The sequence below is a fragment of the Dromiciops gliroides genome, chromosome 6, assembly GCF_019393635.1.
Source record: "Dromiciops gliroides isolate mDroGli1 chromosome 6, mDroGli1.pri, whole genome shotgun sequence".
Taxonomy (NCBI): domain Eukaryota; kingdom Metazoa; phylum Chordata; class Mammalia; order Microbiotheria; family Microbiotheriidae; genus Dromiciops; species Dromiciops gliroides.
In genome coordinates this window covers 255,778,705-255,800,529 of record NC_057866.1, presented here as the reverse complement: position 1 = coordinate 255,800,529, position 21,825 = coordinate 255,778,705, and the positions used below count along the sequence as shown (strand labels likewise).

General features: G+C 40.4%; 1 protein-coding gene across 1 annotated transcript in view; it reads left to right on the top strand.

Annotated features, from left to right (window-relative positions):
• The window catches only part of FRAS1 (Fraser extracellular matrix complex subunit 1), a 515,723-nt gene that overhangs the window by 228,363 nt on the left and 265,535 nt on the right, over positions 1–21,825 (top strand). The window contains 6 exon segments of the mRNA XM_043971175.1: positions 7,076–7,164; positions 7,166–7,213; positions 13,923–13,929; positions 15,141–15,281; positions 19,373–19,513; positions 20,819–20,992. Coding sequence (XP_043827110.1) covers positions 7,076–7,164; positions 7,166–7,213; positions 13,923–13,929; positions 15,141–15,281; positions 19,373–19,513; positions 20,819–20,992 — 600 coding nt within the window.

Sequence of the window (21,825 nt, the reverse complement as noted above, 5' to 3'; positions counted from 1 at the left end):
AGTCACTTAATTTCTATGAGCATCAGTTTCCTCATCTGAAAATTGGCATGATTATATATATATGCATATATGCTTACATATGTGTCTATATCTATATAAATTTTAATTTAATATTTTATTTCCCCCAATTACATTAGAACAAGTATTAACATTAGTTTAAAAAAAACTGTTGAGTTCTAAATTTTCTCCCTCCCACCCATTGAGAAGGTAAGCAATTTGAGATAGGTTATACATGTGCACTCCTGCAAAACATTTCCTTGCTAGTCACAGACAAAAAAAAAACAAACCAACAAAAAATAAAGAAAAAGTATGCTTAATTTGCATTCAGACTCCATCAGTTCTTTCTTTGAAGGTGGAGAGCAGTTTTCATCATAAACCCTTCAGAATTGTCTTGGATCGGGGGCAGCTAGGTGGCACAGTGGATAGAGCAATGGCCCTGAATTCAGCAGTACCTGAGTTCAAATCCAGGCTCAGACACTTAACACACTTACTTGCTGTGTGACCCTGGGCAAGTCACTTAACCCCCATTGCCCCGCAAAAAAAAATTGTCTTGGATCATTGTATTACTGACAATAACTAAGTTATTCACAGTTGATCATCATAAAATATTGCTGTTACTGTGAAAGATGTTTTCCTGCCTCTGCTCATTTCACTTTGCTTCAGTTCATAGAAGTCTTTCTAGGTTTTTCTAGGAACATCCTACTCTTTATTTCTTATAGTACAATTGCATTCCATGAAAATTGGGATGATAATATTTATACTAACATACCTGTATATGTGGTTGCCCTTTTGAGTTAATGCATTTGTGTAGGGTGTAGAGAACTTCTAGTAAGGGGGTTCCCCTGCCTACCTACACAGTGTGCAAAGTGTTGTTTTAGGGAGGTGTCTGGGCCACTCCAACTGTAGCAAAAGTGACTCTCTAGGTCAGGCAGACAGTATGCTGCAGAGGCAGAACTGAAGCTGAGATTGTGTTAATTCTTCTGGCACTCTTCTGCTTGTTATACCTCTCTGTAAACCTTAAAGGTCTGTATAAAGATGAGCTATTACTATGAGTAGTTAGATAACTGAAGTGCTGCTCTGATGGCTCTTTTTGGAGCGGGGAGGGGAGGCCTGGCTTATGGGAGGCCACGCTGGTCAAGCACAGGCTTTCACAGGTGCGGTTCACCTGGAAAGGATTTCAGACTGGGCCTTTAAAAAATCAGCTCAGATGGGTTTGGAGATGGTTATCACCTGAATATTGGCCATTGAGAGCTGGGCTCCTTTTTGTGGCTACAGGAATTCATGAAACAGTCTAAGGTGTGGTTTGGTCACCATCTATGTCATTGGAATAAGTAGCTACATTAATAATAATGACGACTAACATTTATCTAGCTTCTACTGTGTGCCAGGCACTCTGCTATGTACTTTATAAATACCTCATTTGGTCCTCACAAAACCCTGGGATATAGTGCCATTATTTAACCTCGTTTTATAGATGGGGAATCTGAGGCAAGTAACTTACCAAGGGTCTTACAGCTAGCAAGAGCCTGAGGCTGGATTTGATCACGGGTCTTTGGGGCTCTATGTCTGTTGCTCTATCCACTGTGCCATCTAGCTGCCCACATTGATGAAATAAAGGATTTTTTTTGAAGGCGATCCATAGTGAAGAATGATACTTGTTGTGTAGGTAACAGAAAATGGAGAGAACCATAATCAAATATCTACTTCATATTAGTAGCCCTCAGAAGATGATAATATGAGAGTAGATGAAAATGCAGAGAGAGAAAAGAGAGGGGAGGGAGGGGGAGAGAGAGAGAGAGAGAGAGAGAGAGAGAGAGAGAGAGAGAGAGAGAGGAGGGAGGGGAGGGAGAGAGAGGAGAGAGAGGGAGAGAGAAGGAGGGAGGGAGAGAGAAAATGGAAATGTAGGGATAGAAACAGATATGGTTTAAGCTTGGGTTCTAGTAAGGTGAGCTTCTTGAGGTCAGAGACTTTCACTTTTATTTATGCATTCCTCAGGACCTACCTAGCATGTAATAGATGCTTAATATACTTGTTGATTAATTGAGCAATGTCTCCAACAAAAGGATGGTGGGAGGAGGGGGGATAGCGAAGTTGCCAGGGAGCTAAGAAAATTCAGTGTTATTCAAGCTAAGGCAGGGGCAGAGTCTGAAGAAGGGGGGGTCAGCCTTGACAAATAGACTCCACGGAAATGAACATGGAAAAAAATCAATGCCCTTTGAATGAACAAGGGAGAAGGGACAGTGGCTTTAGTAACTAGGTGGCTGGGTAGGAGGGAAAATTGGCTTTTTTTCCCCCAGTGCTAGGGGAGATCTGGACATGTTTATAGGCAGGTGGAATTGAGTCATTTGGCAAAGTTATTGGGATGCTGGAGGTGGAGAGACACAGATTCAAGAGTACATGGTGTTGGGGCAGCTAGATGGCGCAGTGGTTAAACTGCTGGCCCTGGACTCAGGAGGACCTGAGTTCAAATGCGGCCTCAGACACTTGATATGTACTAGCTGTGTGACCCTGGGCAAGTCACTTAACCCCAATTGCCTCACTAAAAACCAAACAAGCAAAAAATAAAAAAAAAAACAAAACAAAAAGAGTACATGGTGTTAACTTCTGGGTCATGTGACTAGCAAACTGGAAGAATACATTTTTCTTCTGGTCACCATTACCTTTTTTTTTTTTTTTTTTGCTGGGCAATGAGGATTAAGTGACTTGCCCAGGGTCACACAGCTAGTAAGGTGTCAAGTGCCTAAGTTCAAATTTGAACTCAGTGCCTTCTGAATCTAGGGCCGGTGCTTTATCCACTGCGCCACCTAGCTGCTCCCACCATTAATTCTTAAAAAATACCCTCAAACAAACAATACCCTCCTCCCACCTCAAAGAGAGGTAAGATGCCAGGAATAGATCAATTGTACCTGAATATACAGAATAAGAAAGCAAGAGGCCCAACAAAATAACAGCAGTGAAGAACTATTATTCATAGTGTGCTCACTCAACACTCCTCCCCTACTAGCCTCCATGTTCTGGCAGATGAACAAACCAATCAATGTATTTGAGCTCCATTCAGACATTTCCCTCCTTCTGCAGAGATTTAACCTGCATACCCCACCCCTGCCTTTCTTCCAGTGCCCTGTTACAACTGACACAGGGCATCAAGTCTTCTACCACATGAGGAGAAGGGGAAGGTTTAGGAAAGGTGGGATGCAGGGTTTTATTAAAATTATTTATTTTATTCTGAACTTAAGATGATCAATGCTTGATGAATGATCAAGCATTTCCATAACATAGTAGAATAGAAAAAAAAAGATTGTACATTAAACTTCAGATCTATTATGTTACTATTTGCTATTCCCTTTAAATATACAACAAAGTTATCATGTAACTTTGTTTTTTTCCCTACCACCCCAGAGATGGCTACCATTAGACATTATATATATATAGTGGTTAATCTGGGTATTTATAATAGTCAAAAGGATTTAGCGACTCAAAGTTGTCCTTAAAACAATATTGTTATTACTGTATACAGTGTTCTCTTGGTTCTGCTCATTTTGCTCTTCATTATTTCATCCAAATCTATCCATGTTTTCTTAGATCATCGAGTTCCATTTCTTATAGCTTAGCAATATTCTGTCACAATCATATACCACAACTTGTTTGATCATTCTCCAGTTGAAGGATATTCCTCAATTTTCTAGTTCTTGGCCACCACAAAGAGAGCTGCTATAAATATTTTGTAATATATAGGTTCTTTTCCTTTTTCTCTAATTATATTGAGAAACAGACCTAGTAGTGGTATTGCTGGGTCAAAGGATATAGGCAGTTTAATAACTCTTTGACCATATTCCAGATTGCTCTCCACCAACAGTGAATGTGTCTACTCACTGCCTGAGTGTGGGGGTATATGGGGGTGTTTAAGAGGACTAGTACTTCTAGTGTGAGGGCTTGCTGAGCCTTTCTGAGGTCTGCTAATCCTCCTTTGGTGGTCTACTTGTCTCCCAACTGTTCTCTATGGCTCTAAGAAACTGTAGGATATGCAGTGGCCACACCCCAGTAAACCTTCTCGTCGGACAAGCTAAACCAGGTTGTTAGTAACTGATGGCCTAGCTCATCAGTGGGTTATGAGAATGTCTACCCCAATATGTGAAGACTTTCCCTGGCAGAATGGCAGATAAGAACAATTTGTTCCAGTGGACATGAAGGCAGCTGAAACAGGTGCTGGGGAATGCTTAGAGCTTGGCCAGACATCAAAGATGCCAACCTCAGCCACTGCATCATGGACCCTCACCAGTCACCTTGATTTTTGTCTTGCCACTGGACTTCAATGACTCTGGAAGAGAGAAGGAGGCTGATGACTGTGCAACTCTGCCTCACTTAAATCCAACTGAGGCCACAAGTCAAGACATCAGCTGAGAGGTTGTGGGTCCTCTTTGAAAACAAAGGACAAACAACTTGATTGTTGATCTTCACTACCCTTGAGCTGGGGAATCTACACCTTTCTACCCAAACAAAAGCATTTACAAAACTCTTGTTTATAGTCACCCAGAGGGCATTTAGAAAGTGTTACCTCTTAATGTAAAATAACAGTTGTTCTTTAAGTCAGAGCATTGTAAAGCTTAGCAAACAAACTCCCTTTGGGCCCAGCAGCTGCATTGTCCAACCAATAGCATGAATGCCTTTAATTAAGCTCATCAGGACACCAACATAGCCTTAAAGTCCAGTTGGCTTTTCCTTCTCAAGCCAGTGGTGGCAGCAGAGAGCAACAGACGCCTTTGTGAAGCCTCACCTCCCTAGACTTCTAGGTGTATCCAAGAGTAATGACTATCCTTGAAGTTCTTGACTGGTGAAGTCACTTCTCTCTCTGATCAATCAGGAATCACACAGCTAAAGGCTTCTATCAGCTGAATGCTTCTTAAGGTCACACAGTTCAGAAAGAGCAGCTTGTCAGTTCCACCGATGTGTCCTCAGGTTTCTAAGTGAGATTCATCTATGCTTGGTTCCTCTCCCATATTTTAAAAATATATTTCATTTGTTTAAATAACAGCTTTTTCTCATTGGATCAAATTTTATTCAAAATGCCACTACTCCCCAAACTTCCCCCTATCAAACTGATAATTGTTTTAAAAAGTCATGCCTTAGTCTCCAAATGTCTCATGATTTTTCATTTTTTAGTTTTATCTTCTTGAGTCAGATTATATATGCAAATTACTTTGCAAATTATCTGAAGTTCCATTAATGCTCTGGAACTGTGAAGAGTTAAATAGTCTTCTGTTTATTCAGTGTCTTGAAACTGTTTTCCTTACACTTCTATTTTCCCCCACTTTTTAATTAATAAAAGATCTTTTTTTTCGCCCCTTAAAAATATCATAGTGTTCCCACAAGAAGATTGAGTCTTTATGTTTACTTCACAGTTCATATTGTTTCCCAAACTGTTCAAATCACACCTGAAGTTATTTCTTCATACACATAGTAATATATGCATCTATTTCTTCATACTCGGATGAATATATTTGCATATAGTCTTTATTAAAACAGTTATTTTTCTATTGTTATTAGATATCAAATGTCCATCTATAATAGTGACAGTGTATCTTATTCTTTGACAATTAATATAAATCTCTTCCTTACCCCCAAATACTTTTTCTTGCTTCTTCATCATTAAATTGCTCCAAATGAAAAGAGACTTTAAAGGGATGATGTGCCTTATATCATCCCCATGGTAAACAATTGCTGTCAAATTTCCAGATAGGAAGGCTAGGCAACATCATTTAGCTACAAAAGGTCAAATATTTTATATCACAAACATATTTTATATTAGATCAACACTGCATAAATCTTTCTCACTCCAAACAATGTCTAAGCAAAAGTAAGCATCCCTAATATACATGATAATATCAAATAGGCAACAAATATGCAAATCACATATAAAATCTATATATGCAAAGATAACAATAACACACATAGATCAATATTTCATTAACCAATAAAATATATCTCAGTAAAACAAAAAGACAGCATCAAGGAAGGTACAAACGTGTCAAATTCATCATTAAAGTGGGGTGTTTGGTTCTATAACTACCTGTTGTCCTATATAGGGATTCCACAAGTGTAATATTTCTCTTACTTTTATTTTCTAAAGAACTGTGACTTAACTATTCCCAGTGATACCAATCCAAGATAATCCCAAAGGGCTATTGATGAAGCATACTATCCATCTCCAAAGAAAGAACTGATACTGATTGAACACAGACTGAAACATGCTATTTTTACCTTATTTCTTTCATTTTTTTCTTTTATTCAAGTTTTCTTTTACTAAATGACTGATATGGTGATGTTTTACATAAATTGCATATGTATAACCTTTATCTGATCGCTTTCCACCTCAGGGAGAGGGAAGAGGAGGGAGACAAAGAGGGATAGAATTTGGAACTCAAAACTTTAACAAAGAAGTTTATTATTTTTTTTAAAAAATTTAAAAAGAAGTAAACTTAAAAAAATAGTTAACTTTTTTGATGTCTGTTTTCAATCAATGCTTACCTTAGGAATTTCGGGTACCTCTTTTGTCTTGTGGGTCTCTCCATAGAAGTAATAATAAACAATTCAGTTTATATCATGCTTTAACAGTTTACAAAGTACTTTCCTTGTAATAGCTGTGGGAGCCAGAGTAGTAAGAGAAAATGTTTAGAAATCAGGTGTCCTGCGTTCTAATCCTATCTTTGATACTGTTTGACCTTGGGCTAGTAATTTATTTCTCTGGACCAAATCAAGGACTTGAGTAAGAGTTCCAAGGTTCTTAGCTCTGACATTCTATGATTTAAAAAGAATGAATCCTCATTTTATAGATGAGGAAACTGAGGGCCCCCTTTTTAAAGCTCATAGTACCAATAAATTGCAAAGCTTGGAGTAAGAGAGAGGTCTTTGGATAGATGAGGCACTTCATTTTCTTTTACACGTTGCCCCTTCTTAACATCTGAGGAAGAAAGGTTTCAGCATCCTAGTGATAATTCTAGACCTTTGAGATAAACATTTTAAAAATGGTGATTTTCATATTGTAGGCTGCTCAGTGATTGTGTGTTTTGCTTTCAAGGGTGCCACAAATCCTGTGCTACGTGCTGGGGACCAGCTGAGAAGAACTGCTTGTCTTGCCAGGATCGGTCTCAAGTGCTCAGAGACGGTTTCCTGTGAAGGCAGCTGTGGTCAGGGTTTTACAACAAGGACAGAGTCTGTGAAGTTAAGAAACTGTGGTGCCCAGTGTATCTGTGTCATCCACCGTCCCTCTTTTCCATTTCCATTGCCTCAGACACTTACTCTCTTTGTGACTTAACCCTATTTGCCTCAGTTTTCTCATCTGTAAAGGAGCTGGAGAAAGAAGTGGCCAACCACTCCTGTATCTTTGCCAAGAAAACCCACGGTGGGGTCACAAAGAGGCAGACATGACTGAAATGACTAAACAACAAAAGTTTATTTTGTTATCATTTCCTAATTGCATTTTAATCTGTTTGGAACCACACCTGAGATTGTTATTGGCCACATGTGGCTCGTGGTGTTTGACACCTCTTGGTTACAGTACATTGCCTCATGTGCGAGAGAAATTTCCACCATGCCATGCTTAACAAACAGCCATCCAGCCCCTCCTTGAAGACTTTGTTGGAAGGGACAACCCACCACCTTTTGAGACAGCTCAAAATTTTTTTTTTGAGACAGCTCGATTTTTTAGGCAGTTTTTCCTTACTTCAAGTTTTAAATTTGCTCTTTTGCAATTCCAGTTCCTGGGTTTTGCCTCTGCTGGGATCAAACGAAAATTCAATCCTTCCTCAACATCTAACCCTTCATGTACTTGGGAAGGGATAGGTGTCAGATCATCTCCTCTGAGGTTTATTTTCTCCAGGATAAACAGTCCTAGTTCTGTCAACCTGTTTATTATATGAACTCAAGGTCTTTCCCTGTCCTGGTTTTCCTACTCTGGGCATTTTCTGGTCCATCAATGACCTTCTTAAGCCATGGTGTCAAGAACGGAATTTGATACTCAAGTTAATATCTGGCTTGGGCACGATATGGGGACCGCCATTCCCCTCATTCTATATCGCACAGCTGATTCATTGAATTTGTCATCCACTCCAATACCCAGAATCAATTTCAGAATAATTGCTGTCTAACCCCCACCCCCATCTAGCATTTGTGAATTTGACCTTTTGTACTTATAAGATTTAACCCCGTTGAATTTCATCTTCTTAGGTTTGGCCCAGAGCTCTCGCTGCCCCAGAGCCTTATGGATCTCAGTCTTATCTAGTTTCTTAGCTCTCCCTCCCAGCTTGGTGTCCTTTGCAAATTTGATGAGTATTCCACCTGTGTTTTTATCCAAGTCTCTGTAAAAAATGTTCAATAGCACTGGGATAAATATAGACCCCGGGTCTCTCTCCTGGAGACATCCTGTCAATGTGACTTGGAACCATTAATAACCATGCTTCCAGTCCAGCCAGACAGCCAGGTATGACTCCTGAATTCTTAGAATAATTGTATTCTCATCTCATCCGCCTCTCTCTGTCCTCTCTTATGAGAACAAGAGTTACTTTATTTAGCACAGAGGTGTTCTGAGACACTCCTGAGTGAGGCCTGAATCAGATTAAAATGTAATTTGGAAATATTTAATAAAACAAATTACAGAGAACATTACATTTGAAAACTAAGCCAGTTAAACAGTCTGCATGGATCAGCAGCCCCTTGTTTCTATTGGAGTTTTACCCATTGCTTTAGCTGATGATTTCCCAAGATCTAGGCAAACTATATCCACATTTAGTAATTCTGGCAATAGAGGAAATGAGGTGAGTTTGACATTATTTTGAGGAAGTCATATTGATTCTTTGTCATCACCCCTTCCCTTTCTAGATCTTTGCCAAACTTTGCTGTTTAGTTATTTCCAGTTGTGTCTGACTCTTTCACGACCCCATTTGGGGTTTTCTTTTTAACTTTTTAATTGAAATTGAAAATTTTTAATTTTTTTCATTTGGGGTTTCTTGACAAGGATACTGGAGGTGGTTTGCCATGTCCTCCTCCAGTTCCTTTTACAGATGATGGAAACTAAGGCAAACAGGGTTAAGTGACTTGGCCAGGGTCACACAGCTAGTAAGTGTCTGAGCCATATTTGAACTCAAGTCTTCCTGACTCCAGCCTAGTGTTCTATCCACTGCACCATCTACCTGCCCCAACTGCCTGCTTAATAATGATTCTTCGGTTTTCACAATACATACAGTCAAGTTCACTGATGTAAGGTTTGCAGACTCAGTTCTCCTCTCTTTTTTTTTGAAAACGGGGACAACACTTGCTCTTCTCCAATCTTGTGGTATCTCTCTGGTTTTCCTGAACCTTTCACACACTATTGACAGAGGCCATCAGCCAGTCCTTTTAAAAAGCTGAGGATAGAGTTCATCTGGGTCAGGTGATTGAAGTTTTCCAGAGCAGTGAAGTGGCTTTCTTCCAATCTCCTTTCTTATCTCACTAGACATCTACGGACATTATGTTATCTTCCTGTGTATACATTTCCTGAGTAATGGTCATTCTTTGCAGCACAATAGAAATTTAAGCAACCTGCCTTATCTTTGTGGTTAGCTATCTCCTCAACCACCCCAAGCAAAGGTCCTATCCCTTCTTTGATCTTGTTTATTTCCTCAGGAATAACTTTCCCTCTTTTACCTTTTCTTTCCAGATTCAGCCCATTCTGAGCTTTTAGTATTCCTGACTATTTTTTTTAACAGTATCTTGGCACTTGAATTAATCTCTTATTATTTGGTATTGCTGACATCTTTAAAACTTTTCTTTTAAAATCTGAGGTGGATGGTGAAGTTTTATGCATTGACAAATCCTGTTGTTTTCCTCTGTCTTATCGGAATTTCATTCTTTTGCATTTCCCATTCTTCCTGTGTTGGATTTCCCTAAAACATTTTACTCCCAGAGTTCTTATCTTTTCTCTGAATTAAATTATTGGGTGTTCTACCTTTGGTAGGAAGAGAACTTCAGGACTTTTCTGATTAAGTGAAATTCCCCATCATTACTATATCATGCCCTTGGGGTTTGTGATCTGTTTCCCAAACTTCTCATCTATTTCTGCTTTCTGATCAAGTGGTCTTCAGTATACACCAAATAAAAATTCACTTTTTAAAAAATGCTCTATTGGCCTACATTCCATCCTCTCTATTGTGCTTCCCCTAAATCCTTCTTAAACTTATAGTGAAACCCAAAGCTCTCTCCACCCCCAGCTTTTTAATTGTGCGCGTGTTTTTTTTAAATCAGTTATTCCCATTCAGAGTCATGGGCCAGTCATGAGTTTCATCTCATCAATACCAGGGATGCCTATGATGTCTAATTGCTTCCTTTCCCAGAACTTCTAGATCTTCTTGTTTCTTGCCTGAATTTTGAAATTTGCACATAGGTATTTGAAGCCAAGGGTTTTACCACTAGCTCATTCCTGTATTTTTGGTTTTTTTGTGGAACTTATGAGTGTCTCAACTCTTATTCTTCCATCTTTCTGTCTATTCTTCATGGTATCTTATTTGGGGGATATGCAAAAGTAGCCTTCTGTTCCTTCCAGCCTTTTAAGTTTAAAGATTTTTAAAAAACACTCACTTGATAAACATTTATTAAGTACCTACTGTGTATTGGGCTCCATGATAGGTGTGACCTATCTACCCCTTGTCAGGTACATTTTATCTCTGTCTGGAAATCTGTCTTCCAGATATTTGAGGCCATGGCCTAGAAATTCAAGTCCCATTTTCAAAAGAGTCAGTTGTTCATATTTCAAATTTGTTTTTCTCATCTATATCCTTTCATTCGATGTGCAATGTGAGAAAAACTCAGCCTATGCCTCTTGGTCTTGAGTTTCTTACTGAAGACGTAACATCTGACTGTGCTTTCTAGGTTCCTTCTGCCAGTGTCATTTGTGTCCAGGGGAATCACAAGAAGTGAGAAATTGTTGTCTATTTTGATATTTCATGGCTGGCAGGTCCTTTGTTATATCTTAAGTATACATGACAGGAAGACAAAAGACCTCTCCATTGTTATTAGGTCAACAAATAGCTTTCTCAGAATTGGTGACAGGGAGTCACCAAGCGCTCCTAAGGGCAACTAGGTGTTATGGTATATCAGGTTGGGGGTGTGGAGTGGAGTGGTGAAAACAAGAAGACGTGAATTCAAATCCTGCCTCAGACACATAGCAGCTGTGTGACCCTATGCAAATTCTGTTTGCCTCAGTTTCCAATAACAGTAGCACCTGCCTCCCAGGGTTGTTGTGAAGATAAAAGGAGACTATATTTGTGAAGCATTTTGTAAATCTTAGAGTGTTATATCAGTATGAGTTGTTAGTAAATATATATTATTATCTCAATTATATAGTTATATAAATACCAGTAATTGCTATAGTTTGAATATTGTTTATTAAATATGTTATTATGAAAATATTAGTTATTATTGTTTATTCCATCTTTATGTTCATCTTCTATTGTTTACTGCACTTTATATCTTTTGTGGCCCCACTCTTCTCTTCAGAAAAAGCCATAAATTGATTTTAAAAATTGTAATTGTACATCCATCTCTCAGGATAGAACACAGATAATATTCATTTAACTATGATGGAAAAAGAAACAGTCCATGCTAGGTGCAAGGCACTGCATGATATCTTCTACCCTTCATAATGGTTGAGATTTTCAGCCTTGGGTTGTTTTTTTTTGTCTGCCATTGCTGTTTATAGGTTAATCCTAAACATCTGGTTACTACTTTTTTTTCTTCTGGTTGCTACTTTTATAGCTACCTCTTAATAAATTGACAATCCTATGCCTTCCTTTCCTTAATCTCAACAACTCTGGGTTCATACTCCATCAGTCTCCTGTTTAAGAAACCTATCTTTTTGGGGCAGCTAGGTGGCACAGTGACTAAAACACCAGCCCTGGATTCAGGAGGACCTGAGTTCAAATGCAGCCTCAGACACTTGACACTTACTAGCTGTGTGTCCCTGGGCAAGTCACTTAACCCCAATTGCCTTACCAAAAAAAAAAAATCCAATCCACAACAAAAGGAAACTGAGGCAGAGCTCTGAGCATGATCAGTTTATTAAGGAGACTGGTACTCCCTAAACAATTGGATCCAAGACCTTCCTCATGGCCGAGGATCCCTCTGCTCCTCTTTTAGGGCCTTTTATAGAATTGTAAAGGTCACAAATGAGTGTTAAATTCATGATTAGTCAATATCAGTAGTAGGGGAACTCCTGTGATTGGCTAAGGTAGATATCCATCAACCATTAATAGGTTGTCAGCAGAATTCTGCACTTTCCACAGGCTATATTGAACATTCACATCTATAGAATAAAGAGTCTAAGGAAGCTGTGGTTTTCTTAAGCACATTTCATTTAGGAGTTGGGGTTGGGGTGGGGAGGCTGGGTAGTGCTAATACAGCAAATTCCTAACACAAGTCGATATCAGGCCCAATATAGTATAGCTCTATAACTAATATATCAGGTAGAATTAATATGATCAATACACAGTGGGTTAATTAATCATAGCCTACATATCTTTTATTCTTGCAGTATTAACTAATGTAACTAAATAAAACTTAACTCTCTTCTACTTAACTCACTAATACAATCACCAATACCCATTAAATCACAATGAAGTGAGTAAACACTGATTAAATTGAGTAGGACTATCCAAATTATTTTCATGCAAGTAAGTCACATGATTTTTTTTTCTTTCATATTTGCTCCAGGTCCTTGTTTCTTGTAGGTTGCCCTCCCATCTAGCCTTCTCTCACAGAACCTGGAGCATCTTGGTTCAAGTATCAGTTCTCTTAGAGTCTTTGGCTATATCAGCCTGAAGCCACACAACCTTCCTGGGTCTCAAGCAGCTCTCTGAGATTGTAACATATTGAACAGTTGTTGGCCGGCTTTGGTAGAAGGAGTTTCCTTACACCACTAGACAAAAAAATCCCTCGATTAAGACATATAGTTGGGGGCAGCTAGGTGGTGCAGTGGATAAAGCACCAGCTCTGGATTCAGGAGGATCTGAGTTCAAATCCAGACTCAGACACTTAACATTTACTAGCTTGTGTGACTCTGGGCAAGTCAGTTAACCCTCATTGCCCCGACCAAAAAAAAAAAAAAAAAAAAAAGACATAGTTTTAGTTGCCTAGAACACTGTGATTCGTGTATAGCACCATACAAACAGTATCAGAGGCTAGGTCTGAACCCAGGCTTTCCTGATTTGAGCCTTCTCTCTATCCCCCATGCTAGGCTGCCTCTCTTGGTAGTGATTACTTGCCATAGTCTCATGGCTTCTATTCTGATGAATGACTTCAGAGACAGAAATACAATGGATGACAGGTTACAGGAGAATAACTGATATCTGCAGCAATTTCAAAGTCAAGTGTGGGGGGCATTCCAAAATAGCATGGCATTAGAACTGCAGAGTCTCACAGCTGAAAGAGGCCTCAGAGGCCAACACATCTGACCCTTATCAGGACGGGAATTCCCTTCTGTCTGACCCGACGACCTGTCCTCCAACCTTGAGCCCCTTGGGTAAGGTAGAAGCCTTTTCATCCCAAAGCAGCCAAAGCTTTAATAATTAGGGATTCTACCCCCCGCCACTTGAAGCCAACATTTGTCTCTTTGCAACATACACACATTGCTCCTACTCTGCAGTAGGTATTGTCATCCCCATCTTACAGAGGAGGGCGCGGAGTTTGGGAGAGATGAAGCCCCTTGCCTAGGGTCACATAAGTGGTTAGTGAAGGCAAGACTTAACCCAGGTCCTATTAGAACGTGTTGCCTTTCTTCCTACCCAGTGCAGGAGCTCAATAAATAAATCAGAATAAACCATTTGTGGAAAGGGTGGTTTTCTGAGAGTAAATGGAAGGGTTTTTTGAGATCCAGAACACTTTGTGAAACTCAGCAGTGTGAATGTCGTCTAAATCAAGTTTTGTTTCCAAGGGACATCGTGTTCATTTAGCCGTGAACAGAGCCCTAGACCTGCATTCAGGAAAACCTGAGTTCAAATTTGGCCTCAGATACTTACTTGCTGTGTAAGCCTGGGCAAATCACTGAGCCCCTCCCTGCCTTGGTTTCTTTTTTTTTTTTTTTCCTTTTTGCAGGGCAATGAGGATTAAGTGACTTGTCCACGGTCACACAGCTAGTAAGTGTCAAACGTCTGAGGCCAGATTTGAACTCAAGTCCTCCTGAATCCAAAGCTGGTGCTTTATCCACCGCACCACCTAGCTGCCCCCGTGCCTTGGTTTCTTTATCTGTAAAATGTACTACATAAACCTTAAGGTACCTATATAAATGTTCTCCATTGCATCTGCCACCCTGCCTGGTTTCAACTCCAGGGAGCAGGATGCTGTTCGTCATTCCTACACTCACCACTGCTAACTCAGGCCTCCTCTCCCTTCTGATTGGAGCATAGGCAGGCGGAAGACCAAACTCTCCCCCAGTGCCTTCCTCCAAAGAGGACAGGAACTAGACTCTCATCTCATTCCACTTTGTATCTGCTGCTTTACCTGGTTTCAACCCCATGGAACAAGATTCTCCCCCTACCACTCACCCCACCTGTGCCAGATACCTCCTGGTGTCCCATCTTCCCCCCATCTGCTTCCCTCTGCGTATTGTCTCCCCCAATTAGATCGTAAGCTCTTTGAGGGCAGGGACTGTCTTTTTTATTAATTGTATCCCCAGTGCTTAGTGTAGTTCCTGGCAGATAGTAGGTGTTTAATAAATGTTTATTGGGGAGGCAGCTAGGTGGCGCAGTGGATAAAGCACTGGCCCTGGATTCAGGAGGACCTGAGTTCAAAGCCAGCCTCAGACACTTGACACTTACTAGCTGTGTGACCCTGGGCAAGTCACTTAACCCTCATTGCCCCACCAAAAGAAAAATACACCAAAAAAATAAATGTTTATTGGATTGGAAACACGATTGTTATTCTTAGTTATTCTTGAGTTAGTAAGTCGCTGCTTCTCCTTCAGTCCTGACAGTTGAGTCAGCCAAGTCCTCTAAGAGGCTTGGATCAAGTAAATAGAATCTGGCCGGGTGGCCCAAGAGAATGAGATTGCTGTATTACAATCATAAAGAATCCCTTCTGCTAGTGAGTTTCCTCTATGGATTTTCCTCCCTCTTTAGCTTGTGACCCGTCCTGTGAGAGCTGTGGTCCGGAGAGTCCTCGCTGTCTGACGTGTGCCGAGAAGATGGTGTGGCATGATGGCAGGTGCGTCCCAGAATGCCCTCCCGGGCACTATCCTGACAGCACTGGCAGATGTTCAGGTAAGCCTTGTGGATCGTTCTTGTCATCCTCGTTAACATCACTGTGAGAAGGCATTAATGAGGGCTGTTGGAGGTGCCCCGTGCTATGACCTTCTGTGAATGGTCTAACCGTTTTGGGATCCTTGGACATAAAAGAATGAAAGGGGATGCTTTCCCCCTCTTTAATTTGGAATTCTGTCTGTAGGTTCTGAGGGGAGTTCGAGTGATTTAAAACAATGGCTTCTAAGAATATATATCATTTCAGGTAATAAATTGTTTCACTGAAGACTGAAGATGTGTTTTCCCTAAAGTCCTCATACACATTTAAACTTAAAAGCTTTCTTTCTGGCATATCTACAATAACTAACAATCCAAAGCAAATCTTTGAAAAATGAATCACAATTTGGCCTTATTTCCAATCTTTTTACTAATGAAACAATGCCTTTTTTTGAGAATAAATTGTGACTTGTGGTTGCTAAAATTATCAGCTAAATCATTATGAGCTGAGATGAAATTTCATTTCTACTTTAATGTGTCATTTAAAAATAGGTTGCAGGCATAGACATAGCAAAGTTTATTCAAGTTTCAAAACTAAAAGGCTGAGTTTATACATGGCCTGAAGATTTATAAAACTGAAGAGGCCTAATTTATGAAACTTCTCTTAGGTACTTTCCTTACAAATTAATGGCTGCCCTGACCAAGGCCCTCAGGAATTAATTCCACCCCCTCCCAGTTAAAGATTTCTCTCCCTTCCTTTTTTTTTTTTTTTCCTCACTTTTCTGACCCTTGTACAGCGTACCTCTCCACCCTCATCCTAGCTTCTCACAGCATCCCAGTGTGTGTTGGGAGCAGGATCATTGTGATTAAATGGATGATAATGCGAAAAAGACAGAGGAGGACATCTTTTTTTCTCTTGATCCTTAAAACTTTGTGTTCCAAATTCTCATCCTTCCTTCCTTTCCCCCCATTAAGAACTCAAGCAATCCAACATAAGTTATACACGTGCAGTCGTGTAAAACATAGCAGACCAAAAAAAACCTTTAGAAAAAGGAACTAACAACAACAGCAACAACAAAATATACTTCCATCTGTGTTCAGGTACCATCAATTCTTTCTCTGTAGATGGATTGCATTTTGAGAAGGACACTTTTTCTTTCTTTCTTTCTTTCTTCCTTTCTTTCTTTCTTTCTTCCTTCCTTTCTTTCTTTCTTTCTTTCTTTCTTTCTTTCTTTCTTTCTTTCTTTCTTTCTTTCTTTCTTTCTTTCTTTCTTCCTTCCTTCCTTCCTTCCTTCCTTCCTTCCTTCCTTCCTTCCTTCCTTCCTTCCTTCCTTCCTTCCTTCCTTCCTTCCTTCCTTCCTTCCTTCCTTCCTTCCTTCCTTCCTTCCTTTCTTTCTTTCTTTCTTTCTTTCTTTCTTTCTTTCTTTCTTTCTTTCTTTCGCAGGGCAATGAGGGTTAAGTGACTTGCCCAGGTTCATACAGCTAGTAAGTGTCAAGTGTCTGAGGCCAAATTTGAACTCAGGTCCTCCTGAATCCAGCACCAGTGCTTTAACCACTGCACCACCTAGCTGCCCCAGAGAAGGACACTTTTAAAATGCAATTAATTGGCTCTATCAAGGAGGGAAAGGAAGGAAAATTTATCCTGCTTCTCTACCCGCATTGCTTTTTCTTCCCCTTTTTTAGCACTGATACCTGATGACTCACATCAATTATTCTTCCTCTTGCCTTGGTGTCCCGTAGCTGGGAGCCTCCACTTTATTTCTTCTTACTCTCCTCTTAGCCCTTCATGATCTCATTCCGATGATTCTCAGATCTATCCAGCCTGTCACGACCTCTCGGCTGACCGCCAGTCTCCCATCTCCAACTGCTTTTCACACATCTTGAACTGCATGTCCAGTAGACATCTTACACTTGGAATGTCCGAAACAGAACTCATTATTTTTCCCCCCTAGAGCCTCCCTCACCAACTTCCTTATCATTATAGAGGATAACGCTGTCCTCCCAGTCCCTCAGGCTTATAACTGAGGAGTAACCCTCAACTCTTCAGTATCTCTCACCCCCCGCCCCCCATATCTAAGCTGTTGCCAAGGCTTGTTGATTCCATGTTTGTAGCATCTCTTGAATATGCCCCCTTCTCTCCTCTGACACTGCCACCACTTTAGTACAGGCTCTCATCACCTCATGCCTGGATTAGTACAATAGCTTGCTGGTGTGTCTGCCTGCCTGAAGTCTTTCCCTACTCCAGTGAGTTCTCTGTTCAGCCACCAAAGGGATTTTCCTAAAGCACACATCAGACCTTGCTAGCCCCGCCCCCATAAACCCCACTGTCTCCCTATTGCCCCATGATCAAATACAAAATGCTCTGTTTGGTATTCAAAGACCATCATAACCTAGCGTCCTCCTACCTTACTGGTATTCTTGTTCCTTACTCTTGGCCACATACTCTTTGATCCACTGACCCTGGCTTTACAACAAGACACTCCATCTCTGCATTCTGGGCATTTTCTCTAGCTGTCTCCCATGTCTGGAATATCCCCCTTCTCCCCCATCTCCTACTGGCTTTCCTGACTTCTATTAACTCCCATGTAAAATCCCATCTTCTGTAGGAAGCATTTCCCAGCTCCCTTTAGTTCTAATGCCTTCCCTCTTATTTCCTCTTTATCATGTATAGAGGTTATGTGTACCTATTTGGTGCTTTGCTGTCTTCTCCATTAGATTGTGAGCCAATCTCTAACAGTATTCTCCAACCCCAAGCCTAGCTTCTTTTACTTCTAGCCCCTGGATGGATGGAGCCTCTTCCTAGGTCCTGGAGCTTCCACAAGGAACTTAAGGTTGGGAGAATTTCTGAAACCTGTACCTAACAGGTATAGGGAAGGATGGTTCCAATCTCAAAGTGAAAGCTGCAATAGGAGTGTATTCTGGCAGATGTTTAGTCATGTCCAACTTTTCATGACCCCATTTGGGGTTTTCTGGACAAGGATACTGGACCGGTTTGCCATGTCCTTCTCCAGCTCATTTTACAGATAAGGAAACTGAGGCAAACAGGCTTAAGTGACTTGCTCAGGGACATATAGCTAGTAGGCATCTGAGGCCAGACCTAAACTCATGAAGATGAGTCGTTTTGACTTTAGGCCCAGCGCTCTATCTACCATGCCACCTAGCTGCCCTATATTCAGGTAGATTATAGGTCAAATAGGCTTATGTGGGTAGACCTAGGAAAGTGACTACCATAAATAACTTTATTTCAGTTAGAAAATATGTTCCTCATTCCAAACATCTAACTTGTGAGCTGACTTTTAGAACATAATCCATTTCTAAGTTGGGATCCATCTGTGTGTTTAGGAAATGTAATTCTTTTTTTTTAATTAAATTTTTTTTTTTTTAGGAAATGTAATTCTTAAAAGAAAATGCCATCACATTACTCTGTGTTGGTCCTATGCCCTTCCAATATTCATGAGTGCCTGTCATCTTCTTAGAGTCTCCTTGTACTTAAACAAGACATATGGTTAATGTGGGGATTTGTTTTGCTTGACTAGACATAATTGTTACAAGGATTCTCTTTTTCTTTTTTTATGGGGGTGAGGTGGGAGAAGGTGGGAGGGAGAGAAAATACATTTTTGTTAGCTGAAAAAAAAAAACCCAAAACTTTTAAAAGTCTCTTTGTACTCTATTCTCTTAAAATTCTGTTTCTTCCAAAGCTCACCTCAAGCTTTTCCCTCCCATGTGTTGAGACTTCTCCCGATCCCCCCAAAGCTAGTGCCTCTCCTTCTTTGTCCTTGTATCTATTTTGTGTATACGTGTTGCCTCCCTCAATGTGATTAAGATCCTTGAAGACAGGAACTGACTGATTTTTGTCTCTGCATTCTAAACCCCTAGCACAATTCGTGGGACCCTTATAAAATGTCTGTTGATTCAGAGGTTCAGTGGAAGTGGTTCATTGGTGAAGGGAAGTCAGGTTTCGTATCCACAGAGAGGCATACTTGGGGGAGATACATTGGGAATGCTATGGGATTGGTGGCTCTTTGCTCCATGCATCCATGTGGCTGGCCACCTTTCCTTCTTCGTAGGTGACTCACATCTCCTTGTATTTATTTCCCTTCTGTTGTCTTTTTCAGGTTGTCATGTTTCCTGTGCCAGCTGCAGAGGCCCCTCGGCTGCCCACTGTACTGCCTGTCCCCACTCTTGGGTTTTGCACCAAAACCAGTGTCTTTCCGACTGTGGACAGAGCTTTTACTCTGACCATGGCATCTGCAAAGGTATCAGAAGAACCCTTACTTTCAATTATAATGTCCTGCCACATGTCATTATTTCTCTCTGGGGATTTTCTGTTTTGAGGGGAGGGATTTGTGGTCACTGAATTTATAGGCACGAAGTTTACTTTGCCTCAGACATTTTCAAATTGTGCGACTTTGGACAAGCCACTTGTACTTTTCTTCGCCTCAGTTTCTTCATCTGTAAATGAGAATTACAATGGCACCTACTTTATAAGATTGATGAAGGGATTGAAAGAGATAACAGATGCAAAGTACTCTGTAAATCATGGCTCTTAATTTGTTAGCCGTCATTACTGTGGCTTTTAGTATTTTTTTGTGTAACTCTTATTCAAACAAATAGTTCTTTCCAAAGCTAGTTACCTAGCTTTGTGTGATAGCACAAATAACAGAGGTGTGCATTTTTTGTCTGTAGCCTTCGCTAAAGTAGCTGGTTTTTAGTTTTGTCCATGGATGACATGTGATTGTTTCTAGATCCACCCCAGCATGTCATGATTTTTCTGCCCATGTTCAGAGGAATGGATATTTTCTTTTTTAAAAAATTTAATATTTTGGGGGGACAGCTAGGTGGCACAGTGGATAAAGCACCATTCCTGGATTCAGGAGGACCTGAGTTCAAATCCGACCTCAGACACTTGACACTTACCAGCTGTGTGACACTGGGCAAGTCACTTAACCCTCATTGCCCCATTAAAAAAAAGACTTTAAAAATTTAATATATTTTTTCTCCCCAATCATGTTTAAACAAATTTTTAAATTTTTAAAAAGTTTTGAATTCCAAATTCCATTCCTCTCTCCCCTCCCTGAGACGGTAAGCAATCATATATAGGTTGTACATCCGCATGTGAATATTAGGAAATTAACATTTTCTTTATTAAACCCTCCCTCCACCTCAACTTTTTTTTTTGTTTGCTTTTTTCCCCATTTGCCCAACAAAGCATCTCAATTAATTATTAGTTTCCATTTTGTTCTCCTGAAAGGAACGTCAATGACTTTCATAAGCAAGTGGAATTTTTAATGATTTGCTCATTTGGGCAAAAAGCAACTTGAAAGTGGGCTTTGGCTAAAGGGTTTTTGTGCTTATTAGAAAGAAACTCATTAGAATTCCTGGCAACTTGAACATCACAAGAGACTACTGATAAAGAGACTGTTGGGAGAAATTGCATTAGTAAGTGGATTCATCCAGTGGGCTTTTTGAGTTGTTTTGGTTCAGTGAGGGATTTTTTCCTTCACTTAGGAGAAAACACCCCTGTATTAATTTTTACACAATGTTGTTATTCTTGGTTGCAGCTTGTCATCCTTCATGCCTGAATTGTGTTGGTCCAGAACCCTCCAATTGCACCCAGTGCAGGAAACCAGAAGAAGGGATGCAGGCTGAACGGGCATCTGGGGAAATCCTCTCTGGCATGTGTGTGGCCCAATGCAAAGCCCATTTTTACTTGGAGAATACTGGACTCTGTGAAGGTAAGCAATCCAAGAATATGTGGAGGGCAGGGGTTCTAGGTATACTAGTAGGCCCAGTTTTGCTGGGATTCTGGAATGTTCTGGGATGTTCTGGAGTGCTCCCAAGTTCTGGTTAGGTCTTCTTTTGTAGGCAGTGTGGTGTAGTAGGAAGAGCTCAGAACTTGGACCAGGTCCTGGGTTTGCTACTTAACTAGTTTTGAGACCGTGGGAAAGCCACTTAAGGCCTGAGTTTCAGTTTACTCTTCTATAAAAGGGTGATATTCATACTTCTTCTTGGTGCATCATTGGACTGTTGTGTTGAAATGTCCTGGAAAGCATTATGTAAATTGTTATTGTCCTAGAAAACCGGGTAGTTAAGTGAGCAGGGTATGAGGATAAAAGAAGAAAACAGAAAACTAGTGGAGTGAAAAATGAAAAAGAAGTGCAGTCCCTTTCCTCCTTCTGCTTCAGGCCAAGAAGACTATGAGTCTTTGTTCCTGACCTCTTCTCTCAGTCATCAAGAACAGGAATAGTTTTAGGCAGAAAATCTTGTTACTGGGAGGTAGCTAGGTGGCACAGTGGATAAAGCACCGGCCCTGGATTCAGGAGGACCTGAGTTCAAATCCAGTCTCAGAAACTTGACACTAGCTGTGTGACCCTGGGCAAGTCACTTAACACTCATTGCCCACCCCCCAAAAAAAAATAGAAAAAAGAAAATCTTGTTACCTCTTAAAAATGTCTTGTCAAGTACTATATAGATTCCCCCCCCTCCCAGAAAGCCATAGAGTTGGCAACTGGAATAAGTCATGTAGTTTATTCTACGAACTCAGTTGCCATGGATTCTAATTGCCTTT